Source organism: Corythoichthys intestinalis, chromosome 12 (assembly GCF_030265065.1).
Source record: "Corythoichthys intestinalis isolate RoL2023-P3 chromosome 12, ASM3026506v1, whole genome shotgun sequence".
In the NCBI taxonomy this organism is placed as follows: Eukaryota; Metazoa; Chordata; class Actinopteri; order Syngnathiformes; family Syngnathidae; genus Corythoichthys; species Corythoichthys intestinalis.
The window spans coordinates 12,750,760-12,765,867 of NC_080406.1; the positions used below are offsets into that span (position 1 = coordinate 12,750,760).

The 15,108-nt window shown below is 38.2% G+C and overlaps 1 protein-coding gene across 10 annotated transcripts in view; it reads right to left on the bottom strand.

Annotated features, from left to right (window-relative positions):
- Positions 1 to 15,108, bottom strand: part of LOC130927168 (PTB domain-containing engulfment adapter protein 1) — a 118,199-nt gene that overhangs the window by 42,186 nt on the left and 60,905 nt on the right. For 2 of the 10 annotated variants that reach the window (XM_057852798.1, XM_057852790.1), the window contains exons 1-2: positions 12,671 to 12,882; positions 4,315 to 4,392 (exon numbers count right to left, since the gene is read on the bottom strand). In XM_057852798.1, coding sequence (XP_057708781.1) covers positions 4,315 to 4,392; positions 12,671 to 12,815 — 223 coding nt within the window. In that variant the 5' untranslated portion in view covers positions 12,816 to 12,882. The other 8 variants (XM_057852792.1, XM_057852799.1, XM_057852789.1 and 5 more) reach the window with 8 other exon arrangements.

Here is a 15,108-nt window from a genome sequence, read left to right on the forward strand (position 1 = left end):
CGCTGCTGTCCCGCCAGCAGACGACACCGCTGCTGTCCCGCCAGCAGACGACACCGCTGCTGTCCCGCCAGCAGACGACACCGCTGCTGTCCCGCCAGCAGACGACACCGCTGCTGTCCCGCCAGCAGACGACACCGCTGCTGTCCCGCCAGCAGACGACACCGCTGCTGTCCCGCCAGCAGACGACGACGACGACGACTCTGTTCCGGACCCTCGCCCCGATGATGCTGCTCCCCGTTTCCTGCCAAAACGTGGCGGTATGGACAACCGAGCACTACCTCGTCGGGGACGCCCGCCTGATCTGCCTGTGCGGTCGCCCAATGTCTGGCGCCCCGGGCGCCCTCCCGATCGACCCGTGCGATCGGCCCACGTCTGGCGTCCTGGACGCCCGCCTGACTGGCCGTGACGGGCTGGTGTTGCTCCCTCCTCCGAGCAACCTTCTGACTTTTTGTTTCCTCGGGACGTCTGGGATCCGTCCCTTGAGGGGGGGGTACTGTTAGGTTTTGTGTTTGGTTTCTCCTTGTGTGACTTGTCCTGTGATTACCCATTGCTCTCACCTGTGTGTGTTTTCCCAGTGTATTCGGCAATCTGCATCCACCTGTGTTACCCAGCTGTTCCTTGTCTCGTTATCCCTTGTCTGCTTGTGTATATATGCTCCCATTTTCTGTTCACTCCTGACTGCGTCATTGTCTATGTCTATGTCAATGTCTGTGCCTGCGTCAAAGTTGAAGTCCTGTCCTAGCCCTCGTGTTCGTCTCAGTAAGTTTTTGATATTCAGCCTTTGTTAGTGACCTAAGTTATTTGTTGATAGTTTTTTGATCACCACAGCCTTTGTTTTGTACTTTGTGCCTTTTGTTAGTTATCATTAAAGCCTTTTTGAGTTCTCTGCCACCTGCCTCGCTGCCTTTTTCGTTTTCCCTGCATTTGGGTCCATAACAACCTGCCTGCCTGCCCGTTCATTCCTGACAAACTTTGTTGTTATTTTACAGAAGTTTTTATTTATTGTTATATTTTGTCAAAAACTTAGGGGACTAATGCACCTGCTCTTTTATTTATCATTTAATGTATTTGCTGCTGTTGAAGTGTAAAATATTGTATTCAATAAATGATCTATTTTGTGCAGACATGACTTCCTGGATACCATCATACAGAAATCTTCATCATTCACAAATTAAACGGTATTATATGAATACACTGTGGTCACGGTGTGTTATGTAAAGTATTTCCAAACAGCTATTCAAGTCATTTAGTGAAAATTTCTTTAAAAAAGATAGATCTTTTTTTTTTTTAATATCGCAATATAATATCGCAATATATTGCAAACCTAAAAAAAATCGCAACAATAGTTTTTTCCAATATCGTTCAGGCCTACTTAACACCTTAAGTTATTTCCCAAAGCAGAGAAGATATATCCATTGGTAGCACGACGCACAGTCATGGTTTTATTTCCCATCATGGTTCCACTTCCCATCATGCATTGGGGCATGGCCGCAGTATCATTTACTGAAAGCTCAACAAATACACTAGATGGCAATATTTAGTCACAATATACAAAGTCACAAGTCTTTCTATCCGTGGATCCCTCTCACAAAAAGAATGTTAATAATGTAAATGCCATCTTGAGGATTTATTCTCATAATAAACAAATACAGTACTTATAAACTGTATGTTGAATGTATATATTCGTCCGAGTTTTATTCATTTTTTTTCTTAATGCATTGCCAAAATGTACAGTATATGATCGGGAAAAATTATCGGGAATGATTGGAATTGAATCGGGAGCAAAAAAAAGCAATCGGATCGGGAAATATCAGGATCGGTAGATACTCAAACTAAAACGATCGGGATCGGATCGGGAGCAAAAAAACATTATCGGAACAACCCTAGTTGCCATCATGAAATCAACCACATCGGAAAAAGCAATTGAAAAGTTAGGGGAGATGTTTAGTCGTTTCGGAGCCCCTGCACAACTCGTGTCAGACAACGGGCCCCAATTTGTGTCAAAAGAAATGGTTGAATTCCTGCAAGCCAAAGGGTTCAACTAATCGTAATTAATCGCAGTTCAAACCATCTATAAAATATGCCATATTTTTTTGTAAATTATTGTTGGAATGGAAAGATAAGACACAAGATGGATATATACATTCAACATACTGTATATAAGTACTGTATTTGTTTGTTATAACAATAAATCAACAAGATGGGATTAACATTAACATTCTGTTAAAGCGATCCAAGGACAGAAGACTTGTAGTTTGTAAAAGATAAATGTTAGTACAAGTTATAGAAATTTTATATTAAAACCCCTCTTAATGTTTTCGTTTTAATAAAATTTGTAAAATTTTCAACAAAAAATAAACAAGTAGGTCGCCATTGTTGATGTCAATAATTACACAATTCTCATGGTCATAAAATCAGTCGCACCCAAGCGCCAGCAGAGGGCGACAAAACTCCAAAAAACACAAGTAACAAGTGCACATGACCCTTTGCTGTCATGTTAATCTGTTTGAGCCGGGCATGTGCGTTAATTGTAGAGGCGTGCGAAATTTCCGATTCTTAGATTTTTCGCGATTCGGCCGTGGAAGATTCGAGAACGATTCACAAACATCCAAATTCCGATTATTGAATTATACCAGGTAAAGCAGATGTAAAACACAGTCAGCGCGGTCTTTGGGACGCAATGAGGAACGGACCGAGAGTAAATATCATGTTCAACTCATACCGCTAGATAAAAAAAAAAACAATCATACCTGACTGCGGCCGACAGCCGCTACAAACAATGCCCAGTTGCTAGTTGCTACAAACATACGGCTACAGTAGATATCATATATATGTAGAACTAGATGCAAAATGACAGACGACGTCGGTGTTAGAACATGTATTATTGAACAGAGATGTGAAATGAGAGACTTTCCGGCGTAAGTAAACAGCCGCCATCTTAAAGCAGTACACCTCTCTAGAAGGCTCTGTTGTAGCGAACCTAATTAACTTTTATCTAAAATACTCCTAAATCGACAGAATCTTGTCTTGAATCTATCTTTAAATGATGAAATAGTGTTAAAACTTTGACAAAAGTAGACATAAGGGAAATTATGGAATAACGGGAGCAATTTTAACAACTGTAACAGTTGATTCACAACATTAAATTAATTGAATGTAGTTTAAGGCTGCTGATACAGAATGGGGACTGGAGTTTTTTATTTACTGTTATTTTTGTATATTTGTTTACTGTTATATGTTAACTTGATACTGAAATAGTAGTTTGGTTTAGCCTGAGAGGATTTTTGAACAATTTTGGAACTAATGTACAAAACATTAAAAAAAAAAAAAAAAGGAGGGAGGTGCATCAATAATCATTTTATAATCGAATCGGAGCCTCTGAATCGTAATCGTAATCGAATCGTTAGGTGCCCAAAGATTCCCAGCTCTAGTTAATTGTGTCAAATATTTTAACGTGATTAATTTAAAAAATTAATTACCGCCCGTTAACGTGATGATTTTGACAGCCCTACTAAAAACATTTCTGAAACTGTTCTAACCATTTTAAAACTATGACTTTATATCATTGCAGAATACATTGAAACGGGCAACCATCTGATGCCTGACTATCAACAGGTACAAAACTGTACCGATAAATCCACCATGTAAACATCCCGCTACATACTGATGAGAACTTGCAAAATCATCAAGTAAGAAGTCCTTTGGGGAAAGGGGGTGTGTGAATTATGACACCCAAACATCATTATAGCCTAGTGGGCCACCTGGGCGCTGTACGATTTCCCCAACAATCTCCAAAAATTATCCCACCCTGTTGATTTACAGCAGAAGAGCAGGACGCAGGACAGATGGTGGTAAACACATTAAGCTGTTTTCCACAAAATGCACCCCCATATTTTCCTTGGTCCTTCCTTGGGCAGTGTCACCTCAAAACTGGGTGCCGTATGTACATTCCTGTGAAGTTATTTAAGATAACGACCAGAGGTTTTTCCCTCTTCAGTACCTGTTTTGTTTTTTTCTGAGTACTGCTTTGCTGTTTGGATTAATATGAGATGTACTTCTATGATGAATAATCTGTTGTTTGGACTCAAATGTTTGTCATGCTATTATGCAAAATATATCCCAGCTGAGTGAATTGCTTTGAAATAAGGGTGAAACAATGATATGGCTAAAACTCTTAATTCAACATTTCCCAAAATTGGCCTTTTGAGATTTACTTGTGTCAAACGAGCTGAACACTTACTACGACAATGACTAGCATTATTACTGCTCAGATGGGTTCGTGCAGTTCAAACTTAATTGGCCGTGACTACTCACCTTTTTTCCTGTTGAAGGCACGATTCATAGTGGAAAATGTTCGCCGCTGTTCCTCCCGAATGTATTGAGATATTCCACCTAGGAGAGCAGAGGAAAAACACATTAAACTAGAACAAGCAGTCTATAATGAAATGGGGAAAACAAACAGTTCGTCAGCTTTGTAATCTTTCAAGAGTGCGATTCCATGCATTCTTCGGAAAACTTTTAGCATTTACCACTACAGGGAGCCCTCGGGTTACGATGCCCTCGACCTACGACGTTTCAACTTTACGACGCCCGAGTCTCGTCTGCCATTTAGTCCCAAGCTAGTGCATACTGCTTGTGTATGTTTATGCGCTGGATGTATCTCAGCCTTTTTCGCCCTGGTTTTTTCACATTATGGCCCCCCCAAAAAAAGAGTCTTCTAGCTGAACTGGCCCAGCAAAAGAAAAGCAATTACAATGGAAACAACGCTTAATCAATCAATCAATCAATCAATCAATCAATCAATCAATCACATTTATTTATATAGCCCTTTACAAAAACCCGAAAGGTCCTCAAAGTGCTTTACAACAAAGACAAACATTGTTTGTGATAAATAAAAGGCAAAAAAGTATTATACAATGAAATTAAGAGGAAAAAAAAGAAAGAAAAAAAAAAAAACAGTGCATCGTGATAAAAGTCAAAACAGCAAATAAAGCGATATAAAAGAGATATTACGTTTTTTGTTTTTTTTTTTTTCTTCAAAGAGAACAGGCCCTAAGATAGAGCCTTGTGGCACCCCGCAAGACAGAGAAGTTTGTGAGGAGGAAAATTCCCCAATCTCAGGTACGATTTAAACTAGAGGTGCACGATAATTATCGGTCCGATCATTATCGGTCCGATAATAGGAATTATGATGTCTTCCCAATAACTCCAATAACAATATATATTATCGGGCCTATTAATAATATTTTTGGCACGGTGTCGGATTGGGATGTGAGCGTTTGTTTCCACTGCTGTTTTGCCATTATGCAAAGTTTTGTTAGTGTTCTACAGGCTGTATTTTTCCTTCAATGAGTTATAAACCTTACTATGGCAATTAGCAAATTTTTCATTTTACAGTGTTATGTTTCCAAGTTCTTGAAAGGCCTTTTGGTTATTGATAGGCTTGCTGTTCTATAATTGCCACGTTAAGAAAGTTGTTTCATGGACCAAGACGACAAAAGTCTTCTCTCCTGTTGCACCAAATGTTTTATCTGCTGACAAAGCACAATACATGTTGGGTTTATGTTTGTTTTAGATCAGTTCTCGTTGTTTATGGGAACACATCGTCAATGATATTGACTGATTGATTGTGATTGACTCAAATTATATTTATTTGAAGAAATTAATATGGCCACTTTTTTTAAGTCAAAACTGTTCATGCCTTTGTTTTGTTCATTATAATAATGTTCATGTCATCATGAAAATTCTGGTTTGGTCAAAGGCAAATCTATGCTGAATCAACCACTGGATTTTTGACCTACAGGTGTTTAAAAACTCGTAAATATATATATATATATACATTGAAAAATTATAGACATATTATCTTATCGGTATCGGCCTTGGGGAGCAAGAAGTTATCGATATCGGTATCGGTGTCAAAAAATTAATATTGTGCACCCCTAATTTAAACCTATGAAGTGTTCTAAACAAGATACAAGGACTGTATGGTCGACTGTATCGAATGCTACTGTGACATTATAAAAACATCGGAGAAAGGAGAGACACCGACGAACATCGGTAAAGATACGCTGCATTCAGTTTTGTGTTGAAACGGACCTTACGTCACAAACAGTCAGTGCACATGATTCCTCTCACAGCCTCCCTCCTTCTCCTCCAACCAACTCTCAAGTAAAAGTACAGCATCTTATTTTTATATTTTATATAATTATATACATTTTATTTATATTTTAATATATTGTAGCATCTACAATGACAACATCAACTTCGTTAGTTTTTTCAATGGTTTATTTGCAAACCGAAAGCATAGGACACGACTACTGTAAGCCGTAGCCAACGTCATCTCTCTCTCTCTCAACACGCGGTGCATTTAGGCACAGCATTTAAAAACTTTTCACGTCAACATTGCCTCCTGCAGTGAGATCTAACTTCGGTGAAAATTCGGGTTACGACACCAGCGTAGGAACGCAGCCCGTTTGTAACTCAAGGATGAGTATACTGCTTCATTTAACAGTTGATTTCAAAAACAAGATTTTTTTTCCCAAACTGACAACACTGATGTTCATGAGGAGAGCTCAAGGAATTATTCATTCATTCATCTTCCATATTTTACCATAAAACGAATCATAGCAACAGGTTTTAAGTATAAAGCACCTTGCTTTCTTTTCTCATTTCTCTGCAATTGGACAAACTCCCCACATTGAATTGACTTCTTCCGGTAATAAAAAACATCCATCTCCACGGCATGTCTTCCAACCAAACACTTTCAGGTTTTTGCATCAATTACCCAGAGAGTTCAGCAATCTGTGAGGACAAACTGCCCAAGACTAGGTAGCTGTCAGCTACTACATGTCCCCACGATCAATATATCCTATTACTGTGCGGGAAAATATGCAAGTCTGGCCACATAAGGACAATCTTAGCCCTTACTATTGCAAACAAATTAGCTTTTGCCCTGGTGATTTCAAAAAATGGAAAAATGTTAAGCGTTGACTGGCATTTGCAATTTATCAAAGTCTAAGCAATTATTGGGTCAAAGTTAATGTGAAAAATGTTCATAGCTCAGCAATGTAATAGAACTAACACTGTATATCAAACATGGTACAATTAGGAAGAAGCTCACTGCAGGTCATATTTGGACATAGGCTACCGTAACTGATTTGAGTCATTTCTTAAATGTGTGTTTAACTTGTAATATCACTTATATATAGGCGTTAGACAAACCAAAACGCTTGCAGCAAAGATATACTGTAATTTTCTCCAGTGGTGGCTTTGGGGGTGGGGCCACATCTAGTCCCACCTCTAATTTGAATGACCCCTGAAATGCTCGTTCCCATTTTAGCACAAATCATGGCAATCGGCAAACGCTTTTTTTCTGAAGTGAGAGAGAATTAGATTTGTTTCTCGAGTATGTTAAATATTAATGCTGCTTTTCATTTTTAAAATGGTTTTTCAAAAAAGTGATTAACATTATTGTTTCATGTATTGTAGTTTTACTTGCACACAGCAGGATTAAATACAAATTATAACACATTTTATTACTTTACACTTCTGATGTTTGCCCCTCATCGGATGCAAATTTATATGAAAATGTCAATCGTTTGTGCTATTTTTGTGTTGTTAAAAGTTTCGTTTGTGCTGCTATTGTTTTTGAGATAGTTCCACTTCTATAGGTCAATCTGAGATCAACCAACCCCAACTTTTTACAGCACAAACGAATGGCACCATTGCAGTTCCGTTCCGCCATAGATGTGGGGGGCTGCGTGACGTCATCACTACAAATTAAAATCATAATATCTACAAAACCATTGCAGCTCAAACAAAAAAATGTTTACAACACAAACAGGCACAAACGATTGACACTATTTTTAGCCATTTTTAATAATAACGGGGGGCTGGTTGAGCTCAGATTGACCTACGAAAGAATTGCAAATATCTCAAAAACGATAGCAGCAAAAACTATTTTTTTACTGCACAAAAAGCACAAACATCACAAATGATTGACAACCTTTTTGATATAAATTTGTGTCTAATGGGGGGCTAACTTCACGGAGGTAAACTATAAAGATGTGATGCCATCGATCGGGTCCGATCACGTCATTTTCAAAGTATCGGAATCGGCAAAAAAATATCGGACATGCCTTATATATATATATTTTTTTTTATTAAATCGTTTTCTAATTGTATTAAACGTTACAGACAAAATGTCTTACACTCATCCAGAGTCTTTAGTTTTGGCTTAAAGTAGGGCTGTCAAATTTATCGCGTCAACAGCGGTAATAACATTAAAATATTTAACGCAATTAACGCATGCGCTGCACTACCCACTCAAGCATTATCGCGTTCAATCTATAATAGCACCGTATTACGTATACATAGAGCTAAAAGACAACGTTAAATGAGTAGAGAGAATTTTGGCAGCCTTTGAAGCCTTTTTTTAATTGGCTAAAGCCTTACAATCCCTCTCTCAACGATTAGAAATATCGTGGGAAGCAATGTTGGGAAGAAAGGTAGTAGGTGATCTTTATCTTAACACCCTATTTTATTTCCCAACGCTGAGAAGATATATTAATTCGTACCAATACGCACAGTCATGGTTGCACTTCCCATCATGCATTTGGGTGGAAGTTAAATGGCTGCAGTATCATTTACTGAAAGCTCATAAAAATCCACTAGATGGCAATATTTAGTCACAATATACAAAGTCACATTATCCTTTAAGAATTACAAGTCTTTCTATCCGTGGATCCCTCTCACAGAAAGAATGTTAATAATTTAAATGCCATCTTGAGGATTTATTCTCATAATAAACAAATACAGTACTTATAAACTGTATGTTGAATGTATATATTCGTCCGAGTTTTATTCATTTTTTTCTGAATGCATTGCCAAAATGTATATGATCGGGAAAAATTATCGGGAATGATTGGAATTGAATCGGGAGAAGAAAAAAAAAAGCAATCAGATCGGGAAATATCGGGATCGGCAGATACTCAAACTAAAACGATCGGGATCGGATCGGGAGCAAAAAAACATGATCGGAAAAACCCTAGTAAACTACTCTAATTCATCTTTGCTTGAGGCTGTCAAGGAAAAAGATGTTTTTACAGCCACATAGAGGATAATCTGCATATTGCCTTGTTGACCAAAACAAACACTGAACAAAGACGGCAGTGACACTTGGCCGCTGAGGGTTACATGTGGCCCCTTATTGGATGGACCCTGTTTCACAAAAACCATAGAACAGCAACTGATTTGTCGTATAGTCAACAAAATGGCCCATTCTTTTCAGGCCTGATCGGCATTGAATAGTGATTCACACTGCATAACAGCAACTCAAGACAAGTTAATTTATGTACTCTAATATGCAAGTTAAGTCTTTTTACGTAAGCAAACAAATTATTACTGAAAAAAGCACCTTAATAAGCCTTCTCAATTCTAATGTGCAACAAATATAGAGTAGTTGACCAAACTCTACAAACTGTTCCAGTATGAAAATACACACACAAAACCACCATGGTGGTTGGGGGGGATACAAGTTAATAAAAGACCAGCAAAATATTCAGAAAAACAAAATATATTGTTAATACAGCACCAATTATTTTTGGCATTGAAGACACTCCAAAATCCTTATAACAAACAACACTGAGCCATAACTCAAAATTACAAAATACGAAGGTGCGAAGCTTGTACTGACACCTGCCTGTGATGTCATTTGGTATGATTGGCAGCTGCAATGTTTGGCCTGCTTTAATAGCAGTATCCTGTCTGGTGACTCAGCAGGACCCTCTCAGGAGACGTGACACAACCACACGAACACACATATGCCCGCACACTCAGACTTGACACCACTATGACAACTTTCTAGAGAGTTGCAGTGTGTTTACCAACTGCAGCAACATCCTGTTATACCACCCATGGTTTTTAGACCAGGAAATTTTTTCCAAACACATGGTTAATGTTCATCCCCAAATAGAACTACTATACAGAGATGCTTCTTAAACGGGAGTCCGCGAAGGATAGCTTTGGGGTCCCAAAAAATTGCTGTACTTTCTACTTAGTGTACATAAGACAACAGTGAAAGTACAAAATAGAATTCAATTACCTGTTAACTGTTCAAAAGTCAGTTTCCATAAGCACCACAATATGTTCGGTTAACAATGTAACAGCTGATCACAGAGATCAACCGAATTTGTTTTTGTCGATTTATGATCGCTAAGTCAATGACAAAGTATGCATCCACTTTCAACACTGCTTATCCTTGTCAGGGTTGTGGTGTGCTGGAGTCCATCCCTGCTGACTTTAGCCAAAAGGCGGACTACACCATAAACTAATCACCAGACAGTTGTAGGGCACACACAGATAGAAAACCATTCACACTGACAATGACACAGCCACATAGTGGGAATGAACCCACGCTATTTATAATGGTAATAATAGGACATTCAAGTCTTACATTTTATTCACCTGGGAAAAATTTGACCATTCTTATAAAAAATTGCATAGTTTAAATTAAATTTCTTATTCTATCGATTTTTTTTGTTTTTTTGTTATATGAACTTTCAATTAACATTGCTATGAATTTCTCACAGGGCTATTTTTAACTTGTATATACATATCGGTCTTTGAACTTGAACATGACAAATTTTCTTTCCACAAGGGTGCACTTTCACAAAGATGTTTATTTTTCCAAAAGCTCACGGAGAAAACATTTACACATATTGTTTTGCCTATGTTTCAGAGTGTCTTATGCTGCAAGCATTTATTGTATTGCATTGTTTGTTTTAGGTGGTATTTCTACAAGTTAGTTAAGCGGAGAGTGTTCTGTCCCTTGATCTTTAGTTGACTAATTTCTAAGTTTGATTTCTTTCTAAACTGATCTATTGTTTATCCATTTACAAGATGTCACTATTGTAACTCCGGACAGTTTTTCTTTGTTTTTGCTATGTGCTTGGCTTTCCAAGTGGTGACTTACTGGAAGCAGCAGGCAAAAATAAGATTACATTATTTGTTGGCAAAGAAGCCTTGAGGTGTAAAGATGCAAGCCACCTCCTCTATACTAGACATCGGTGGGAACCCTTGATAAAACAAAATCTGCAAGTTTGCACATTTTAACAGAGGTTCTGATATAATTTCTGTGTGTTTATTTTGTCACTTTGTTGTCATTTATGTGAAGCGAAGTGTTTTTGTGCTAAGCTAAATTTGCCACTTCATTTGATTTGCTCATAACGGAGCTACTCTTCATGTGGCTTCTCCTTTGTGGTGTTAGGCAGCTATTTTTCCCGTTTAGGTGGTTCAGGCATCAAAACTTGAAAACGAAATTTTAAAAATTCGAACTGTTCCGGGTGAACCAGAGTGTTAGTCCCGGATCCCATCGATGCTCGATGCCCAACCCTACCTGCCACACACACAAAAAAAATATATATATATATAAACGTCACTTCCAACCTTTCCCCATTCATTATAAAGACAGGTTAATGCCAATGCTTTTGTGCAAACGAAAGATGGCAAAGTAACACAACGCCACATGGTTGCTAACCATCATATGCTATAGTTTAGCCACGACTGGATTCATTACCTTATTATTACTATTCATCCTTCACACAGCTGCTGGAAACAGAAATGTTGTTTAATCTATCCGCAGGCGACCGGGAGATTGATTGATTGAGGATTTTAAGACATTGTGGGCGCTGGTCCTCAAGGGAAATGCAGTGCTGATCCTCATGGGAAACGTAGTTGTCCTTATGGCAAAACACTACCGCTATTGTCCACTGGTGTCGCTAAAATCGACCAAAACTGAAAAGTTACAAAGTGTTGCTTTAAGTCCTATAGAACATACAGGTATACAATATGGACTGACCAATTAATTAGCCCATTACTTTACAAATGTTTCTCGAAAAAATGAGAAATTTTGTATCATACCATTGACTTATTTTTGTCAATGGAAAGCAATTTTTCAATTCATGTGCACATGTGTACATTAGTTAAGTTTAATTTTTGTTATGTTATGGTTGGCTGACTGGAAAAACTTCTGAACACAAAAAGTTAGAGCACTTCCCTTCATATGAAAAGCACTTTTTAGGTTTCACCCAAAAACCTCCATCCGCAAAGACAAAAATCAATGAATAAATTTTTCACTTATCTGGTACTATTTATGCTAACAAAACTAAAAATGTACTGAGTCCAACAATTCAACTCCCATGACTCAAACATTTGGTATTTAGCTTGAGGAAGAATGTTTTTGGGAAAAAAAACAACGCCCACTTTGACTCAGTAAAATCTTTTTTTCAGCATGGTGAATACATCACAATATAACCAATTTAAAGAAAAACAACAACAGCGAAGACATTCAGATTAGCGCCTAAACTTCTGATGTCACCCACTAACAGGACCCAAATGCAGCAGACGTCAAAACATCAGCACTGAAGTCGTGACATCATTCGAAGCGATAGAAACCCGACAAAGATTCTTTTGTATTCTTTTCTCTGAACTCACTCTGGCTAAGGAACGCTACTACGTAAGTGAAGACTTTCTGTTGAAATTACTTCGAAGCAGGATGGCACACTTACTCTTACATGTCAAACACAGCACCTTGACTTTACTAGAGAAACCTGCCAGCATGTTTTTGGGCAAAAGCATGCAAACAACAACAGTGAGGATAAAAGCGACTTACGTGCCTCTAAACTAGGGTGGAACAGCAGAAAGGAACTGATCCTAATAGTTTTCAGCTGCTGGCCAGATGCTGGTACAATAACGACTGCTGCATGGAGAAATGATGGGGTTTGCAAACTCAACAAGAAAGGTTTGCCCAGACACATGATACTTCACGTTCAACTTCCTCCGCCCACTGTTTGTCCAGAATTCTTTTGGAGTTCCGCATGTGCAAAGAGACCCCTTTTTGCCAGGGATGTTTTGTGGCATACCAGACGTGACCTATAAAACCCAACATGCCAAAGGTTTCTGTCTGACCTTTTTTTTCCCCTCCAGAGTGATTCATCATCACACTCGATGGCAGCAGCCTCAGGTCAACATCTTTGGCATCATGCAAAACTCAAAAACATTAAATATCACAAGCACAAACCTCCCTGTTTTGCTCATGAAAACAAATATTAACTGGGTCCTATGAAAAGATGGCTATAAATTACTTTATTCACATGGCGCCTTTGAAAATAAATGTTTACAAAGTGCTTTGAGCTTGCAAGCACAAGCAGACAAACCCCAAACATAAACACAAACCTTTATAGAATCTAGCTAAAGAAAAACACAACAACAAAGAGAATATAAACACTGAACAATATGAATTTAGTCTCTGTACAGTATTTTCCGGACTATAAGTTGCAGTTTTTTTTCATAGTTTGGCTGGGGGAGCGACTTATACTCAGGAGCGACTTATGTGTGAAATTATTAACATATTATTATTAGAGGCGTGCGAAATTTCCGATTCTTAATGAATGAATGAATGAATGACACTTTGACACAATGAAAAGTTGTCTGTGTGCAGCTAACAGTGGGGCAAATACGTATTTAGTCAACCACCAATTGTGCAAGTTCTTCTACTTGAAAAGATTAAAGATGCCTGTAATTGTCAACATGGGTAAACCTCAACCATGCGAGACAGAGTGTGGAGAAAAAAAAACAGAAAATCACATTGTTTGATTTTTAAAGAATTTATTTCCAAATTAGCGTGGAAAATAAGTATTTGGTCACCTACAAACAAGCAAGATTTCTGTCTGTCAAAGAGGTCTAACTTCTTCTAATGAGGTCTAACGAGGCTCCACTCGTTACCTGTATTAATGGCAACTGTTTTAACTCATTATCAGTATAAAAGACACCTGTCCACAACCTCAGTCAGTCACACTCCAAACTCCACTATGGCCAAGACCAAAGAGCTGTCGAAGGACACCTGAGACAAAATTGTACATGTGCACCAGACTGGGAAGACTGAATCTGCAATAGGTAAAACGCTTGGTGTAAAGAAATCAGCTGTGGGAGCAATTATTAGAAAATGGAAGACATACAAGAGTAGAAACACAGTGTTTGGAGGAGAAAGAATACTGAATTGCATCCGAAGAACACCATACCCACTAGAGGCGTGCGAAATTTCCGATTCTTAGATTATTCGCGATTCGGCCGTGGAAGATTCGAGAACGATTCACAAACATCCAAATTCCGATTATTGAATTATACCAGGTAAAGCGGAAGTAAAACAAAGTCAGCGCGGTCTTTGGGACGCAATGAGGAACGGACCGAGAGTAAATATTATGTTCAACTCATGCCGCTAGATAAAAAAACAATCATACCTGACTGGGGCCAACAGCAGTTACAAACAACGCCCAGTTGCTAGTTGCTACAAACATACGGCTACAGTAAATATTAGAGATGTCCCGATCGATCAGGTCCAATCACGTCATTTTCAAAGTATCGGAATCGGCAAAAAAATATCGGACATGCCTTTTTTTAATATATACTGTATATATTTTTTTTTTAATTAAATCATTTTCTAATTGTATTTAATGTTACAGACATAATATGTTACATTCATCCAGAGTATTTAGTTTAGGCTTAAGATAGGGTTATCAAATTTATCCCGATAATGGCGGTAATTAATTTTTTAAAAAATGTATCACGTTATAATATTTAATGCAATTAATGCATGCGCTGCACGACCCACTCATGCATTGTCGCGCACAATCTGTAATGGCGCCGTTTTACCTATATAGAGAGCTAAAAGGCAGTGTAAAATGAGTAGAAAGAATTTTGGCAGCCTTAGGAGCCTTTTTTTAATTGGCTAAAGCCTTACAATCCCTCTCCCTAGGATTAGAAATATCGTGGGAAGCAGTGTGGGGAAGCAAGGTAGCAACTGATCTTTTTCTTAACACCCAATGTTATTTCCCAACGCAGAGAAGATATATCAATTGGTAGCACTACGCACAGTCATGGTTGCTAAAGGCGTGTTACACCCACCCATCATGCATTTGGGCATAGCCACAGTATCATTTACTGAAAGCTCAACAAATACACTAGATGGCAATATTTAGTCACAATATACAAAGTATTTCTATCCGTGGATCTCTCTCTCACAGAAAGAATGTTAATAATGTAAATGCCGTC